Consider the following 16,748-nt stretch of genomic DNA (forward strand, 5'->3'; position numbering starts at 1 on the left):
GGGAGCCAGCGTTACCCATCTTGGCCTTGCTGAGCTTGCAAGCATTACAAAAAACATGCATATTTAACCTCGACGCAACAGCAGTTACAAAAATTATCAACAGTGGCAAAAAGCCCTCAATACTGGGCCGCATAACCTGAGACGAAGCTGCAGAGCATGAATTAGGCGTCTGGAGGCTCCTCCACGATCCTGCACCAACCACCATCAGCCAGATCCTGAGCTTGAGCATCCTCGTTCACAAACGAACCCGGGGCCGTTGGCTCCATCACTGTGTCATTAACATTGCTTACCGGAGTCTCCATAGCTCACGGGGAGCTAGAATTTGGCACAGAAACTAAGTCTGGGTCCTCCTGGAGAACACTAGACTTGCCCTCTTCCTGGGCTTCCTCGAGAAAGAGCACCGAGACATGGGTTGTAATCTGAGGACGGTTCAGGGTGCAATTAAAAGTGAAGATTGCAGAACCGAAGGAGGGCGAGGATGAGGAACCTGGAGAGTTGGGCTCAAGGAATTGACTAGGCCACAGAAAGCGCCCTCTCCCACTGCGAGTGCGAGGGTGCTGGCTAGAAGTGAATTCACTAGAGGGAGAGCGGGAAGAAGGGCGAGAAGGCGCACCCCGAGAGGTGCCTCTGCGGCTTAACATCCTTTGGCGGGGTCGAGGCATAACGACAGCGACAACACCCTTGTGGATACCAGAACGAACCACTGGAGAGGTAAGACTTAGGCCAGACAAACAAACAATCGGACGGGAGCCCAAAGCTTCAGAGGGAGTCAGGGAAATTGACAGAGGCAGCTTCTCCGAGCTAGCAGAGCAAGAGCCCAACCAACATAACATAAGAGACACCTGAAGAAACCCATGGCGGAGGCTGGTTTTAATGCCCATTCCCCTGCCTCGAGACGCTCCCGCCATTACTGTGGCATTCATGGGAGCCGAGAGCCAAAACATAACAGAGCGTGCGGAGGTGAAAGGTAAATCAAAGTCGCCTGCACAAATTCCTTTAAACAGAATGAAACCCACCTGCTTATGATCATCCGGCCACATGTAAATGGCTTCGCTGTACAGGGCTGGCAGGTGGCGGCCTTTCTCAGCCCACTCCAGTCCCATCGCTTTTAAGGCAGACTTAAACACCCACATCCGGGGATATTAATGATATTATTACTAATTTATTTTTACACATTTTATTATATATATATATATAGATATAGATATATACTTTTGATTACAATCTATTGATATAATCCACACACATACACACACACACACATTAATTTTTTTTATATATTTTAATAAATATGATTGTTTGAATCATGTTCTTACAATTTTATTAATGAATTAAATTTATCTCTAACTTTTATCTAACCTAACATCTATTTTCCACTCTTTTGACCTTGCATCTCTCTCCTATTTATCTTTTTAAACTAGATCATATTTCTTATCTATGTCTTGATGATGAGCCACAGTTGCTAGCTTGAAACGTCAACCAGAAAATATATTGTGATGAATCACGAAATATCATATCATTTTTTTTCTTTTTTATTAACTTATTTTTCTGTAAATTTATAAATAAAATAGTAAATAAATTTCAAGTTCCAATTTTAGAGTCAATTTTGATTTTTTAATCTAGATTTGTTGACTTAGTGTTCTCATTTTGAGATAAAAATTCTCATTAAGTTGATAACTATATTATCCTTCACAAGTGAAGCCATACTCTTTATTTATGGAATAGATCCCTTCACCTAACAAGGTGCACACTGCTCAATATGGGTATCATTAGAAGCTACATGTTTTTAAATCTTTTGTTCCTTTGAAAGACACCCTAAGCTAGGCTCTAAGTTATTCTTTGAATGATCTTTCTCAACCTCTTCTTCATCGTCAGAGCTCCAAATATATTATTGGAGGGATTGGATAAGTGTAGATGAGATTGGTTATCAAGTTGAGTCTCGCCAAGGCTATTGTCACTTATGCGTTCTTCTTACTTGTTTGAGAAAACCTTGGTCAATATCATTTTGAGAGGGTGAAATTTTCTTTGAACTCTGCTTCAAATATGGTTGAATTTCTTGGGATTTTAAGTAACATTTTATAAAATGTCCACACTCATGTTACATTTAAAAAATGACTTGCTCGTGATTAGGGCCTGTTGATAACTCTGGTCCTCCAAATTCGGTTAAATTTCCTCAGACACTCTCGGTTGAAAGTCCATTTCCACACAAATTCTAGCACATGTAAAAAAAAATTCCTTAGGTTCAATGTAAATTATGTAACACCCCAACTTGTCTCCAATAATTTGAAGGAATCAAGGTCCCAAAGATAATAGGGAGGTGTGGGAGTTTGATCCAAATAGGAGCAAACATGATTTCTATATCTGGGTTAAAGTCCAAAGTCCAATGAAATAAATACATTCCCCTATTCCCCTGCAACCCATAGAATAGGAACGAGTTGTAAAGATCAAGTCCCTTTATTCTATATTTTCAAATAAAAATCGACATGGATTGGATCGTTACATTGGTTTTTATCCATCTCAATGCTTATAAAGTGGAAAATTAGAGAAATCAACTTACATGAGCATTTTAGTGGTAAGGCCCAATTTGGAGAATTGGGGCCTTGAACCTTCTAGGGCCAGTGTGAGGCCTTTAATGATGTTTTTTGGGGAGTAAAACTTTTCCCCTTAAGCACTCCATCCACTGGTGTTATTATACAACATAGAACTTTCCAACTATCTACAAAAGTCGTTAATTAGAGTTTGCATGCAAGAGTTATGCCTCCCAAAGTTCACCTATCATGATGAACCACCATAATTCGAGAGGATGCCACACCGGGCCCTATTATTCATAGAAAATGCACTAGACACGTGAACATGATGAAGAGGACTCTAGAAGGGTTGATATTGTAACTTTACTTAGGAGTTCAAAGGAGTAAAAATTAACCACTAGTTGGCTACCAAGCTATGTTATAACCATGCCACTAGGAGGTAACATGGTTCCATTCTATTCAAGTGCATTATGTTCCATAGTTGAAAAGAGTTGCTAAGAGTGGATAGAGAGAGAGAGCATAACATAGGGTTTTGTTTTGTAGCAGCCCATGGGCCATAGGTCTCACTACTTTGTATTTGCACCACTTCCATTCAGAGGAAGAGAGAGCAAAGCAACCTCACTTTCCAACTAATTTTTCTCCTAAAAGGATTTCCCAAAGCATATCTTATGTTCATTGTGGTTTGTTAATGTTTACTTTTCACTGTCCTCTATTTTCTGTATTTTTCGTTGTTCTAGATTTATTAAATTAATAAATTTAGAAATCTAAGAAAAATAAAACCTCATAGTATACATTTTCAAATTTATAATATATTTTATCAAATATGTTGAGACGAACTATTCAATGGAATATCCACTGTATTTTACAGATAAAAAATATATAAAAATGCTTTTTTTGTAGTAATAATAGAAATAAAGTTTTGAATGATGCAATTCTTAGGGGTCCATTCTTGAACAATATTGGGGCTAGACCAATGGCTAGTTAAATCATTAATTAATCCTCTCTCCATTGAATTTTTGATGTTTGATTTTTCCATAGAGTGTTTCATATATAGAGTGGAGTTGAAACTCGCCCTTTTGACAATTTTGCATTTCTTTTCACTTGTTGAACCATTGAGATTGTTTAACAACACACCAACAAAAAAATCTCAACAAATATGAAGTGCAAGCCTAGAGAAATGAAAGGCATAAGTAAACACACAATAATATATGGGAGTCTGATGTTGACAAAATTGCTCAAAGATCCATTCATGAAATTAGGATGAAGAAATTAATAATTTACAAACGCAACTCACAACTTCACTAGACTAAAATAGCATGACAACAAAAGAAACCCTAGGTACAATATAAACACAATTTTTAAGGGCATATATATATATATATATGAAATTAATATGATTAATTTAGTTTTGAAAATTAATTAGATTAAACTTACAAAATGAAAAATATATTGAGAAATTAAATATAATTTTTTTATTATACAATCTATTTTTATTAAATATTTTATGAATAAATAATAATTTATACATAATAATTAATGAATTTGTTTCTATACATATTTATATAAAAATGGAGTTTAATTAATAAAAATAAAAATTTAATTAAATTTATTGTCATCAATACTTTTATAAAAAAATTGAAAATACTTAAATTTATAGAATATTCAACTCTCAATGACTATCAACAAATATGACTCCCACTGGTGAGAAATTGCATATAAAATAAAAAGTTTCCTTAGTATTTTGCATACCCACTCTCTAATTTGTTTCTCCTTATTTATAAAAACAGGTATAAATAACAAGCAATGTAGGGCTACTTTATAGCAATATTATTATTTAGTTGGTTAATGGTTATTTGTATGTAAATGCTTTGATGAGGGTTGTAAATGCCTAAAAGTATATTGATTTATGTAAGTTAAAAAAGTTATTTACAAATGTATAGAATATAAAGTTAAAAAAATAGAAAAAAATTATATTAATAAATAATAGAAAAATTAAAAATAAAAATACACTAATGAATGAATCAATCATAAAAAGATCTTTACTGATAGATATATATAGCTTTCAATTATAGACTTTTATATTTGCAAAATGAAAATAAATTAATTTTTAAAGAAAACACATTTTATAAAAACATATTGAAGCTAAAATGCTTTAGATTTTATTTTTTTATATTTGAAAAATGTACACAATAAAGTTTAAATTTTAAAATGATAATCACTTAGAATATGATAAAGAATTTTCAGAATTTCAAATTATTAAGGTTTTTTTTTTTAATATTTTAATATAATTCTCAGGCGTTGGCGCAGCTGCTCTACTATTCCCGCATCCCATTGCAGTTTGGAACATTGAGACACATTAAGATACTTCAACGAACCCAAATGCTCAACATTGGGCACCATCTCTAAATTGGAACAACGGGCCAACCGAAGAGTTTGGAGGCTCGTTAAGTTGCCAATCGAGTCTGGGAGCCTTTGCAGAGCGGAGCACCCAGACAGGACAAGACTTCGGAGGCTTCTCAACTTCCCGACTGAGTCTGGAAGCGTATGCAGAGCGGGGCATTCGGACAAGGTAAGACTTTGGAGGCCTCTTAGATTCCCAACTGAGTGTGGGAGGGTATGCAGAGTGGAACACCCTCCCAAGGCCAGATGTTGGAGGCCTGCTAGGTTCCCAACCGAGTCCGGAAGCGTCTGCAGAGCGGAGCAGTTAAACAAGTCCAGATGTTGGAGGCCTGCTAGGTTCCCAACCGAGTCGGGAAGGGTCTGCAGAGCTTTGCAGCATCTCAAGTCGAGATGTTGGAGGCTTGCTAGGTTCCCAACCGAATCTGGCAAACTTTCAAGATGACGACTGTTGGACAGTACAAATATTTCGAGGTGCTGCAGGTTCCCAATGAAATCTGGAACATTTAAAAGGGGAGCGCGAATACACAATTCCCTCAGCTGCAGAGGTGCCTGCATTGTTTACATACATTATTAAAGTACGTCTAAGACTGTAAATGTCACAGGCAGTGTGTTAGAGGAAGACAATTCTTAAATGCAGTAAATTTTTACAATTTGAAGAAAAAACAAGAAATAGAAATTTAAGAAGAATACCTGAGATTCGTGTTGCCAGAGTGTTTCAAAAAAATCTCCGCTTATATGTAAAACTCTTAAATTCTTGGTTGGAATCCAGGAAGGGAAGGAGGACTCGGGACAGCTCAGCCAGTCTAAATATATTAGGTTTGGTAAATGGTGGCAAACATTCAATAGGCATTTAGGAAAATAACCTTCAGCCTTAAGCAACTGCAACCCGCTCATATTACTCAATAAACGAGTGCGAGCAGGCTCCGCAAGGTTTTCGAAAGATTGTTCAACCTCATTTCCATCTACCAGGCTAATTCCACGCACCTGAATTGTTCACTCAGAGCTGTTAGAAACAAGATTCATTCTTGCAAAGTTTTAAGAATTCAAAACTAACCAGACACAATTGTGATAACAGGACGCTAATTGGAAATCTGTCGAAAACACTTCAAAATACTTACAGGTAATTGGCCGGAAAGCTTATGAAAAAGGTTGGCAGTTGGGTTCCAAAGCCGAAGCTCACCATCAGGAGGTTCCTTCTCCGCCAGATATCTGCCCATGTCTCTGACATGGTCATGCATTCTCAGACGGTTTTCACTGTCCACTTGCACCAAACATCTGTTTTCCAGCTTCCAAAGGCCCAGCGTTCCTTCCCAGCCGGTTCTATTCAATATTCTAATGACTCTATCTCTTTTTTCTCCTCTGAAGAAGCAGGCAATGTCTAAGAATATCTTTTTCTCCTCCTCATCAAGACCGTCGTAGCTAATTCTTAGCCTGCCTTGTATATCATCAGGAAGCATGTTGGAGATTTTGCGAAATTGTGCTTCCCAATGATTTAAATCATTTATTCCACAGAGAAGCGACCCAAATACTTTAATAGATAACGGCAATCCAAGGCAGGCACCCAAAAACTTTTCAACCTCCTTGTCAAATCCGACAGCAGGATGAGGCTTGCCAAATGCATGGCAGCAAAAGAGCTCTCGGGAATGCTTCCGATCGAGACCTTGTAGCCTGTAAATCGACGTCTCTGGAATCTGTGATCTTATGAGAACATCCTTATTGCGGGATGTCACTAAAATTAAGCTATTGGTTTTAAGGGCATCTTTCGCTGGTAAAAGTAATGCCTCCAACTGCTTAGTATGGTCCACATCATCTAAAATAATGAGACAATCAGAAGATGGAAGATACCTTCGGAGCTTTTCTTTGCCTTCATCAGTGCTGCCTATTTGCACATTTGATTGAATTAAATCCTTCATAAGGTCGCTCTGCAAGGTAGCTAAAGATTTGTCTCTGATATCAAATAAAAAGCAACATCGCTTGTATTTTGATCTCTGATTGTTAAAGAACTCTTTTGCTAGGGTGGTTTTGCCAACCCCTCCAAGGCCCACAATTCCTATAACTCTAACCTTCCCATCTTCCTGCTGCAATGACATTGTGGTTTCAAAATCTTTTAATTTCCCCTCCAAGCCTTTTGGATATTCTGACACATACAGTCTTCTTTTCACATTTTTCAGCACTCCTTCCACCACGTCTTCTAGGAGCTGCTCCATACTAAAACAGTGAAAGAAACCAAACATGAACAGTGGTTGAACATCAGACACTCGCTATGAAGTACAAGGGCAGAACTAAAGATCTCAAAAGAATAATAGACAGGAAAGAAGAATTTATTTTGAGTGATATTTAATCTAGATTTGGTTTCATCTTTATCATTAATCATAATTAGAAACAAATAAAGCTGCCTATATACATGGTCGATCTGCATGCATCGGAAGTTTTAATTACATTTAACTATGAAATTTTTATGAATTTAATTTGCTTTTGCTCTAGGATATTTGTTTATTTGTTCATTATTTTTTCAAAGAGATTTTATTGATTTTTTTTAGAGGAGTGCTTATTGCTACCAGGCAAACGAAATTCATCTTCATCTCTTTCCTTCTCTTTTAAAACAGAAATGGAAACAGATAATAATTGGCCAAAAGTCAGCATGTAGAAATGGGGACATATGGTTCTACCTATCTATCAATTAAATGGGATTTTTTCATCTTGGGAATATGATTTGATCCTTTTTGCTTTCTTCCCTATCTAGATATGTTTCACAGTTTTTCTCCTTTTGGCTTTTAGTTTTTTCTACATCTGAACTAGTTCATTGCATTTTGTCTGACTATATGCTATATCCATGTTTCTGTTCTTCATGATGATGGCCCTATATCTGTAAAATCTTGGTTCCATATGATCGCAAAGATGCTAGTGTTTTAGCTCTTGCTGTATCTCATATGTACTCTTTATATTATTTCAATATAATACTATACAGATTTTTCTCTTTGCAAAAAAAATCTATCAATTAAATGCTCAAATTAGGGTGGTTTTCTCACCTGTTGTATGTCGCCCCGTCAAAACCTTTTATATCTGCAACTGTAGACAGAGCATTCCTCCATTTTTCAATAATGTCGGAATCGTGTCGATGCTGACCATCAAATGTTTTTTTCCCTTGAAGTTTGTATAGGGCTTGAGCGTAGACTCCCTGTCCGTCCTGCGTCCACCGAACCTCTGCAGGCTTGACACCGTAGAAGATTGGGATGATGGTGGACTTGTACTTTGACATAGAGTCTACCATATTTACCAGTTCATCAAGGCACCATTTTGAATACGCATAATTTTCCGAAAAAATCGCTATATTCACAGAGGATGTTCTAACGGCGCTTTCAAGTTGAGGGCTTACAGTATCTCCCGCGCGCAATTCCTGGTCATCTAAAAATACCCTCAAGTCATGTTTGCAAAGGCGATGGTAGAGATGGGTGGCCAAGGTTTTCTTGACATCGGGGCCCCTGTGATTGATGAAAACATCAAACACATAGTCGTCGTTGTTGTTGACGCTATGTGAGGTGGAGGTGGATGTTGAGGAGGAAGCCATGGGATATTATAGAAATGGATAACAAAGAAGTAAAGATTAAAAGTGCGTTGCAGAGCCGGGAAATGCGCACTTAACCTCAATATTGTTGTCGTCCTCCTCGCCTTTATGGTCTCACTATTTCAGAGAAACCAGTATTATGCGGCTTTATCACTCTCAATATTCAGCCAATCTATTGAAAAATTGAGCACTGAGATCTGGTTGAATTCTGAACTTCTTATTTTCCTGAAGAAAATACCCTTTCTCTCAATGGATGGAAGGAAGGAAGTAACTAATAATACATTAGTCTGAACGGGGGCAGCCAGGAGTCCTTGGCAATTTCCTGGCCACTGCTTTTTCGAGTCTTGGATGAGTCTTGGATGTGACGCATTGATCAAACGTAAAGCATTTCTCATTTCTCATTTATTTTCAAATCTTTACAAACCACACATACCATAAATCTTTACAAACCACTTCTTCACGAACGCATTTTCAATTCTTCCTACTACCAGGTATGACGCATTGATTAAATATAAAGAATTTGGTAAGAGTTATAGGAAACTGGGTTAACATGGCGCATGGCTTTTTTCTTGAGTTTGAAGAGGTTTCCATTTACATAGATCAAGTTTGACTCACAAGATATTTAAAGAAAATTTGTAGTATAAAATAATTTGATTTCCTCATTGTTTTTTAATGATTTTTGAGTTTTATGTTTGAATAATCTAGTTTAGGAAATCTTATTGATATAATAAATAACAAATATAATAGTGTGGAAAAAAAATAGATAAACAATATCATTTCCAAATTATAAAATTTTATAATAATTTCATAAGGTAAACCAAATTATATATAGGATTTAAAAAAAAAAAAATGGTTGTATTTTGAGGAATTTTAAAGGCACTAATTATTTTTATTGGAAAATTTGTTGGACTTTTATGCTTTTAAATAGGCTACATTAAAGAAGAATACTATGGGAAAAGCCATAAATTTTCAGAGAATTCAATAGTTTAATTTAATATTATAAATTTTATGTGTTAAAATTATAATTATTAATTTTATTTTTTTATTTGTATACTTCTAATTATGCATTGATTTGAGTTTTTTATTATTTTATTTTATTTTTATTTGTCTACAATTTGACCAAGTCAAAATATTTACAAGACGATATTACAACATCTAATCTATACTAAGTTGAAATGCACTTCCAGATATATTACATAATAATAATAATTTAAAATTATAATCAATTTAAATAATTTGTTAAATAAATAATTTTATTTTAAAATTATATATTTATATATATATATATATATATATATATATATATATATAAAGAAAGAAGCACATTTTAAATTATTAAAAAAATACATTTTTTTAATAATTAAACTATATTTTAAAAATTGACTCATACAATAAACTTAACGACTTTACCAATAAAGCCTAAACTTATATTCTCAATTAATCAAGAGAACCTTTATCCTTATTTAAAGCCAAAGTGGTTCCCAAACCAATTTCCTTTGGTGAGACTTTTTGGAAGCTTTTCCACTAGTTTTTTTCCGGTCTAATTTCTCTAAAATCTGGCATGAATTTATTGAAATCACAAGCTTGATGGGTAACAATTGCACAATCTAAGTATGGTAAATGTTTTTTAGGATGTTGAATCCATATATACATTCAAAAAACCATTTTAAATAACACAAATAAAAAAATCACAAATTTGATGGGTAACAACTGCACAATCTAAGTGCCCTATGGGTTTTTTAGGGTGCTGAATCCGTATATACAATCAAAAAACCAGTTTAAATAACACAAATCAAGATTTCACCTCGAAACTTTCCGTCAGATTCCAACACTAGAAAGTCCAAAAAGTCACACTAAAAACATCTTCATTTCCAAGTCCTTTCCTGTATATCAAGCTAGTATTTTAATCACCCACTTTTTGAAGATAAACATCATCTATGTTTTTCACCCAATTTTCGAAGATAAACTTCATATATGTTTTCATGTATGTTACAATTATGATGCCTTTGATGTATGTTACAATTGAAATTTATGGTGGTGTTTCATATATAGGTTTGGGCATTAACCTTTTGTAAATGAGATGACTAACAAGTTTGGAGAAAATTGACATTGTAGTTATAAAGTAATTTATTAATTTCATTTTATATTTTGACAATGCAGTTGTAATGTAATTAATTTTCTTATAAATTAATTAAAGAGGTAGATTTGTATAAAGAAATGATGCATTGAAATTTTACAAGGAAATGATTGTATTAGTATGAAGAATTGAATGCATTGTATGTGGAGTATGTTTAGGAGTTATAGAGGTTTTCAAACATGATCAAATGGAAGGAAATTGATGGATCATCTATTATATTCATGAAATTATAAGTGAGAATGGATGTTTCTTGGTATGATTTTGTAAAAATATAATCAATGATGTTGTTGCAAGCTAGTTGGTTCAATGTCCAAGTCATAAAATCTAACATGAATGAAATATTACTAGCATAAGTCAAAGACACCACATAAAAAATGCAACCTAAATTGGAGCAAATGTTGAGATTGAGGAGGATTGACGATAATGCAGGAAAAGTTGTTGTTTGGTTTGTAAACCAAAGATGTCGCATTAAGGAGGAACAACACTACTCACTCTAAAAATTTAAAGAAAAGTTGAGACCCTTGTTAGGGTAGAAACATTTGTCGATAAATGTGAGTTGAGCTAGATAAAGTGACACCCTAAAAAAACAAAATACACATAAAATCAACTCAACCCAATTAGATTGTTGCATAGTTCTATGAAATAAGAGAATGTCGCAACAACCACTTAAACTAATACTGGAAAAAGTTACATAGATGATGCTACAAGAACTTCTAGATGGTTTTCTTGGTGGTATGGATGTCAAATAGAGTTATTTCAGTATAAACACAAGTTGAAGTTGTTATTCCCTTTAAGAGTCTTCATGATCTTCAAAAAGGAGAACTAAGTCATCAAGTCATCTTGATTGTGAAATGGATATTATTATACAATCAAAGAAAAAAAGAGAGCCCATGTGTGAAGTTGGCATCAATTAAAATAATGTGGATAAAGCACAACTCTTGTACTTCTTATAAGATTTTACATGTGTTATGTTAAATTATTATATTTTAACTTAGAACTCCATATAAAATATATGGACATTGTTTCATCCCTTGAACTTAATTGAATTTTAAATGTGATTAATCATGTAGTTTTTCAATGTTATTTTTTACTTGTTAGCATTATAGCTTCTTTCTACCCATTTGTTTTCGTCTTGAAATCATTCCATGTTTTAGGCTCTTTTTTTATACAGAAATGCTAATTTTTATTGTATTATCAACCCATTATTTTTTGTTTCTATCCATTTGTTTTATTATGTATTGAAATCATTCGATGTTCTAGGCATTGTTTTTTATGCATCAATGTTGATTTTTGTTGTTGTTGGACACCTAATCCTCTAAGGGTTGGTGTGGAAGCTGAATCCTCTAAGGGTTGGTAAGGAAAATTTTATTCAGTTTCACTTGGTCGGTTGTATGGTCTTCAATGGGAAATTGTTGCCAAGGGTGTACTTCACAACTCCAAATATTCATAATGATGCAAATCTAACCATAACCATAATTCATGATGTGATTTCTCATTGGTCTGGTACTCTTCTTGAAGTTTTGTATCTACAATTGGGCAACACTTGCCATGAAAACAAAAATTAGGTTGTTTTTGGATATCTAAACATGCTTGTTGAATTGAGAATTTTTCAAAAGGTAAAGGTTGGTTTCCTTCTTGTTGGGCACACTCATGACCATATTAATCAGATGTTCAGTCGTTTTTCAGTCATATTGAGGAGGAAGCAAGTTGGGAGCTTACCATCACTAATTGAATGTCTTAAGAAATCATACATGCGAGAGCCTACTTTTGATGTGTTGGAAGAAACTATTGACATGCGAAGGTTTATTCTTGGATCATATGGTGAGTGGAAATGCATTGAACAACTTAATGACATTAGCTTCCAACATCAATTTCATATCAAAAAAATTGATGGAAAAACACTAATATGGGGCAAGAAGTATTCAACTACTGCAGAATGGGCACCATCATCAGGTTTGCAATTTTGGAAGTTCATTCTAGATCATCCAATATTTGCATAAAAAATATTGTTATTGCAATCAGTTAGTGAAGTTCAGAATGCACGCAGACAAAATAGAGATATAAATTATTCTGATTACCTGGAAGAAATTAAAAAATGTATTAGATATACATATGAGTACTTTGACATTGCTGATTCAGTTTGGTGGGAATCATTTATCAATAATCAAAGTGATATCATTTCAACAACAACAAATGAAGATATACCTTTGAAAAATCCATTTATTTGGCCACAAAATGTGTCAAATGAACATGAGGAAATAAACATTTTTGAACATCAACAATCTCAAGGTATTATTAATTCTTCACAGGCAGGGGAAAGAGAGATGTATATTGGTTCCAGAAGATCTCGTGCACAACTTGAAGCCATGGAAGACCTTTACAGGGGTTCAGTACATGATATTAAGGAGGGTTGCATGATTGCAGTGCTAGCAGATGGAGATCCCAATGTCTATCCATTCTAGGTTGCTAAAGTTATAAAGGTATTTACAGAAAATGAGGATGTTACAAGTGTTGAAGTACATTTTTGTGCCACAAATACACACCAATTCAATGGTGTGTATAAGCCAGAGATGGTAGTCGACAAAAAAAATGGCAGAAATAGAAAAAGAAAGGGTACAAATATAAATCGTCACCGCACAGACATATTAAAATTGGAGGATGTTGACATACTTGTTTATGACTTCAATTTAACAAAGAGAGGAACTCTTCGCTTCAAGACGATAGAGATTCTGAAAAGGTTGTTACCAGAAGGAACAGTGTTGAGATGGGAGTCTGCTGAAACCAGTCGTAGATCTAGAAGAATTTTGAAACCTGAAGTGTTGGGCATGCATGTGGAATCAGATGGGGCACTAGTTGATGAAAGAGAAGAATATGGAACATCTTCGTCAGCATCTAGTCACTCATCTGAAGATGTGAATTCTGATGGTGTGCAAGAAAATATGAGTGATTTTGAATAATTGTTTAAGACAGTTTATATAACTGATGTATGCATCATATCTTGAAATAAAATTAATGATTTCCATATGGTGTTAAATGAGAAGTTATGAAGCATTTTTATGTTGTTGGATTATATGTCTTAATTATGATAATTTTTATTGTTTAAAATATCTACAATGCAATATTAAATTAGAGATATAATGTATGTTTTATTCAATATACAAATAATGACTTTTGAATTCATTTAGTGATGTAATTCGTTCATAATGTCATGGTTTTTTAATTTTATAGTTGAAAAAAATTCAATTTCCTTTGTATCTAGCATGTTATGGTTGAAAACATGTTGAATTTATACTTAGGAAAGAAAAATGATATTCTACCAGAAACATTAATGTGTTTTTTTCCTCATACACAACTTTGTTTGGCACATAAAAATTTGGTTTTATTAGCAATTTTTAAAAAGTTTGAAAATTGACCCTAAAAAAAAAATCATTGTTCCAGTATCATAACTTTCGTTTTGAAGCTATATTTTGCATGAAAATTTCGTAGTAAATTTCATAGTCACTTCCATTTTTAAAACATGTTCAAAATTGACCCCTAAAAAATAAAATCATCATTCCAGTATACACACTTTTCATGTTTAGCACTGTTTTTGATGTTTTTTTGGGGTTTTTTGGCCAGAGTTCTTGTTTTGAGTTTATAGTTCCCGTTTCAAAGTTTACATAGATTCATCCTAAAAATTTCCTCTTTAGTATCTTTAGACCTACAGTAGTCTCGATACATGTTTTTGAAGGCTTGCTACATCTGAGCCCAAGTTGTGATGCTATCCCCAGGTAAACCCATGAACCAGCGCAAAGTTGCATCCTTGAGGGTAGATGGAAATAGTTTCAACTTCTTCTCATCATTTAGGTAGTCATAGGTTTGGCATATAGCATTAAACTCAAATAGGAAAGTGTCAGGATCTTTTGTGGTCAGGCCATGCAAATGAGGAAGGGTGGAGAGGCTTATTATTTTCATCTTAGTGTCCCCATTGGTTTCCCTGATGGGGAAGGCACCCTCAACTCTCTCTTTATTCCCTCTGTCATTTTTTTTTTCAGCCATTGGCTCGGTAGGAATGGGTTCTTCTTATTCTTCTTCTTCTGTAGTTTCTTCAAATATGTCTGGTTTCTCACCTAAGGGTTCCTCCAGTTCACAACCACTAAAGAAGAGGGAAGGTTGGATTTTTTATGTAGTGGGGGTATTTGGAGAAAAATTCCCTAAGTTATTCCTATTCCTATGAGGCTTGAAAGGAAAGGTTTTTGGTTTGGTTTTGTTTTTTTTTCAAACTTTGGGAAGTACTTTGCAGAAATGAAATTGCAGATTGAATGAAAACTACTGACTGAATGAAAAACTAATTGCTGAATTGAAATCTTACTTGCAAAATGGAAAGGAAAGCAGAGAATATAGAATGAAAAAGGAAGCAACTAAATTACTTTTGCATAAATGAAACTAAGAGCAGAATATTAGAAACATGAAATAGAAGATAGAAAGAAGTAATCACATATTACTCAGACACCTCCACGGCAACAAAGCCAAAAAGTTATGAGAACTAATATTGCAGCAAGAATGTTGCAACTCTTGGGCTACCAGCTTTACTTTACCAACCTGGGGTTTGTACAAACTTTGAGGTGACACTACTGTATACACAAGTAAAAGTGATGGTTCTTCCTTTTGTCACTATTCAGCTGGTGAGAGACCACTAGGTTTTTCAAGCCAGACTTCTATGGATTCGGAAGATGCTTGGTTCCTTGATGAAAGAAATAGAAATCTACTCTAAGAGAGATTTGATCTACTGTAATAATGAAAAAGACTGAAATTCAATGCTAAGTCACACCATTTTCTAATTAACTACTAAGAGCTATGCTTTGCAATAATGCTAAATTAACATGAAAAAAATGCTACTGTCCTAAGCATGGAAGTTAAAAACATCAAACATCACTGTTATGCATGCAAAGGACTATAATAAATCTATTTTGTCTTTTTATGCTTTTCATGAAAAAACAAATGTGCAAGCAAATCTCTTTTGGTGACGTGGCAAGTGGTTTAGGGATGCTAGTGGACGGTTGGAAGATTCAGGAGATGGTTGGAAGGTTTGGGAGACCCTTGGGTGACCTTAGGTGGCTTCTTAGAGGTTTTCCCTCAATTCGGCCTCAATACAGACCACTACAGGAAAACCTACAAGATGTACTAGAAACCTACAAAATTCCATGTATTTCTACAGGATACAACCGAGAGAAAATCGATGGGTGTTGGAGGTGATGGAAGGCTTAGGGAAGGTAGTTTATGGGTGGAATGGAGTGAGAAAAGGCCTAGGATCACTCAGAACCCAAAACCAAGTTTAGGAGATGGTTGGATTCGCTCAACATGCTTGGGGGAATTTCTATGTAAAATGATGAAATTGGTGAAGGTCTTGATGAAAACAAGGAATGCTTATGGGTGGATGAAGTTGGAAGGTGGTTGCTTGCTATGAGATCTCTTTCTACCTTTGAAGCACCTTCTCTACATTAAACATTTGTAATTTCCAAAAATTCATGTAAACAAGAAGAATTCTCATGATCTAGAAAAGCATAATTTAATGAACTAACTATCTACCTTATGCATGAGGAAATTGTTGACTAAAATGGAATCATGGATGAGATATACTACAATAATGAAGATATAAAAGATGGAAATGAAATCCTACACTTGAAAAACTGATCAAATGCTGGTTCAAGTATAGTAAACTCTAAATCTTATGAAAGAAATGGAAATCTGTCTTTTTGGGGCTGCATAAGGGTCTTTTCCTCAAATCATGATCCCAAAAGGAAGAAGTGAGGCTAGGACACCTACTAAAAACTTTGTGGTGCTTCTTTTATCCCTTCTAACCTATTACTGAAGTAAGGCACACATGGATGCAAACTAATTTTTAATCAATCAAATCTACACTACTTGCAATACTTCTAAAGATAGTTTAACCATGAATCTATGAAACTAAGCTAAGCATACAGATACAAGAAGAGGAGCCTTTGCTTCTAGGGTTGGGCCCTAACCCAAGAGCTTCATCCCTCTGAGTTAACTCAGTACTGGATCAAGAAAAAGCTCATTCTTATTACCAAAACAAAAAATTACATCAAAATCTTCCACAAGTCTAGAGCTCGAAAAT

General features: G+C 34.6%; 1 protein-coding gene across 1 annotated transcript; it reads right to left on the reverse strand.

The window, feature by feature from the left end:
• Positions 1-4,796: 4,796 nt before the first annotated feature.
• Positions 4,797-8,743, reverse strand: LOC149236718 (TMV resistance protein N-like). The gene is made up of 4 exons (XM_089372462.1): positions 7,958-8,743; positions 6,047-7,136; positions 5,619-5,912; positions 4,797-5,477 (listed from the first exon to the last, which is right to left on the reverse strand). The coding sequence occupies exons 1-4, from the start codon at positions 8,494-8,496 to the stop codon at positions 4,800-4,802; spliced, it is 2,601 nt and encodes an 866-aa protein (XP_089228588.1). The 5' UTR covers positions 8,497-8,743; the 3' UTR covers positions 4,797-4,799.
• Positions 8,744-16,748: the final 8,005 nt, after the last annotated feature.

The sequence above is a fragment of the Pinus tabuliformis genome, chromosome 8 (assembly GCF_031772625.1).
Source record: "Pinus tabuliformis cultivar Carrire ecotype Pingquan chromosome 8, CPIR1, whole genome shotgun sequence".
Classification (NCBI taxonomy): domain Eukaryota; kingdom Viridiplantae; phylum Streptophyta; class Pinopsida; order Pinales; family Pinaceae; genus Pinus; species Pinus tabuliformis.

Excerpts from the sequence above, each read along its gene's own strand:
- LOC149236718 (XM_089372462.1), bottom strand. The coding sequence starts at position 8,496 with ATGGCTTCCTCCTCAACATCCACCTCCACCTCACATAGCGTCAACAAC. Across the intron at positions 5,913-6,046 it reads AGCTTTCCGGCCAATTACCT|GTGCGTGGAATTAGCCTGGT; the intron begins GTAAGTATTTTG and ends TGAACAATTCAG. Across the intron at positions 5,478-5,618 it reads TCTGGCAACACGAATCTCAG|GCACCTCTGCAGCTGAGGGA; the intron begins GTATTCTTCTTA and ends TAAACAATGCAG.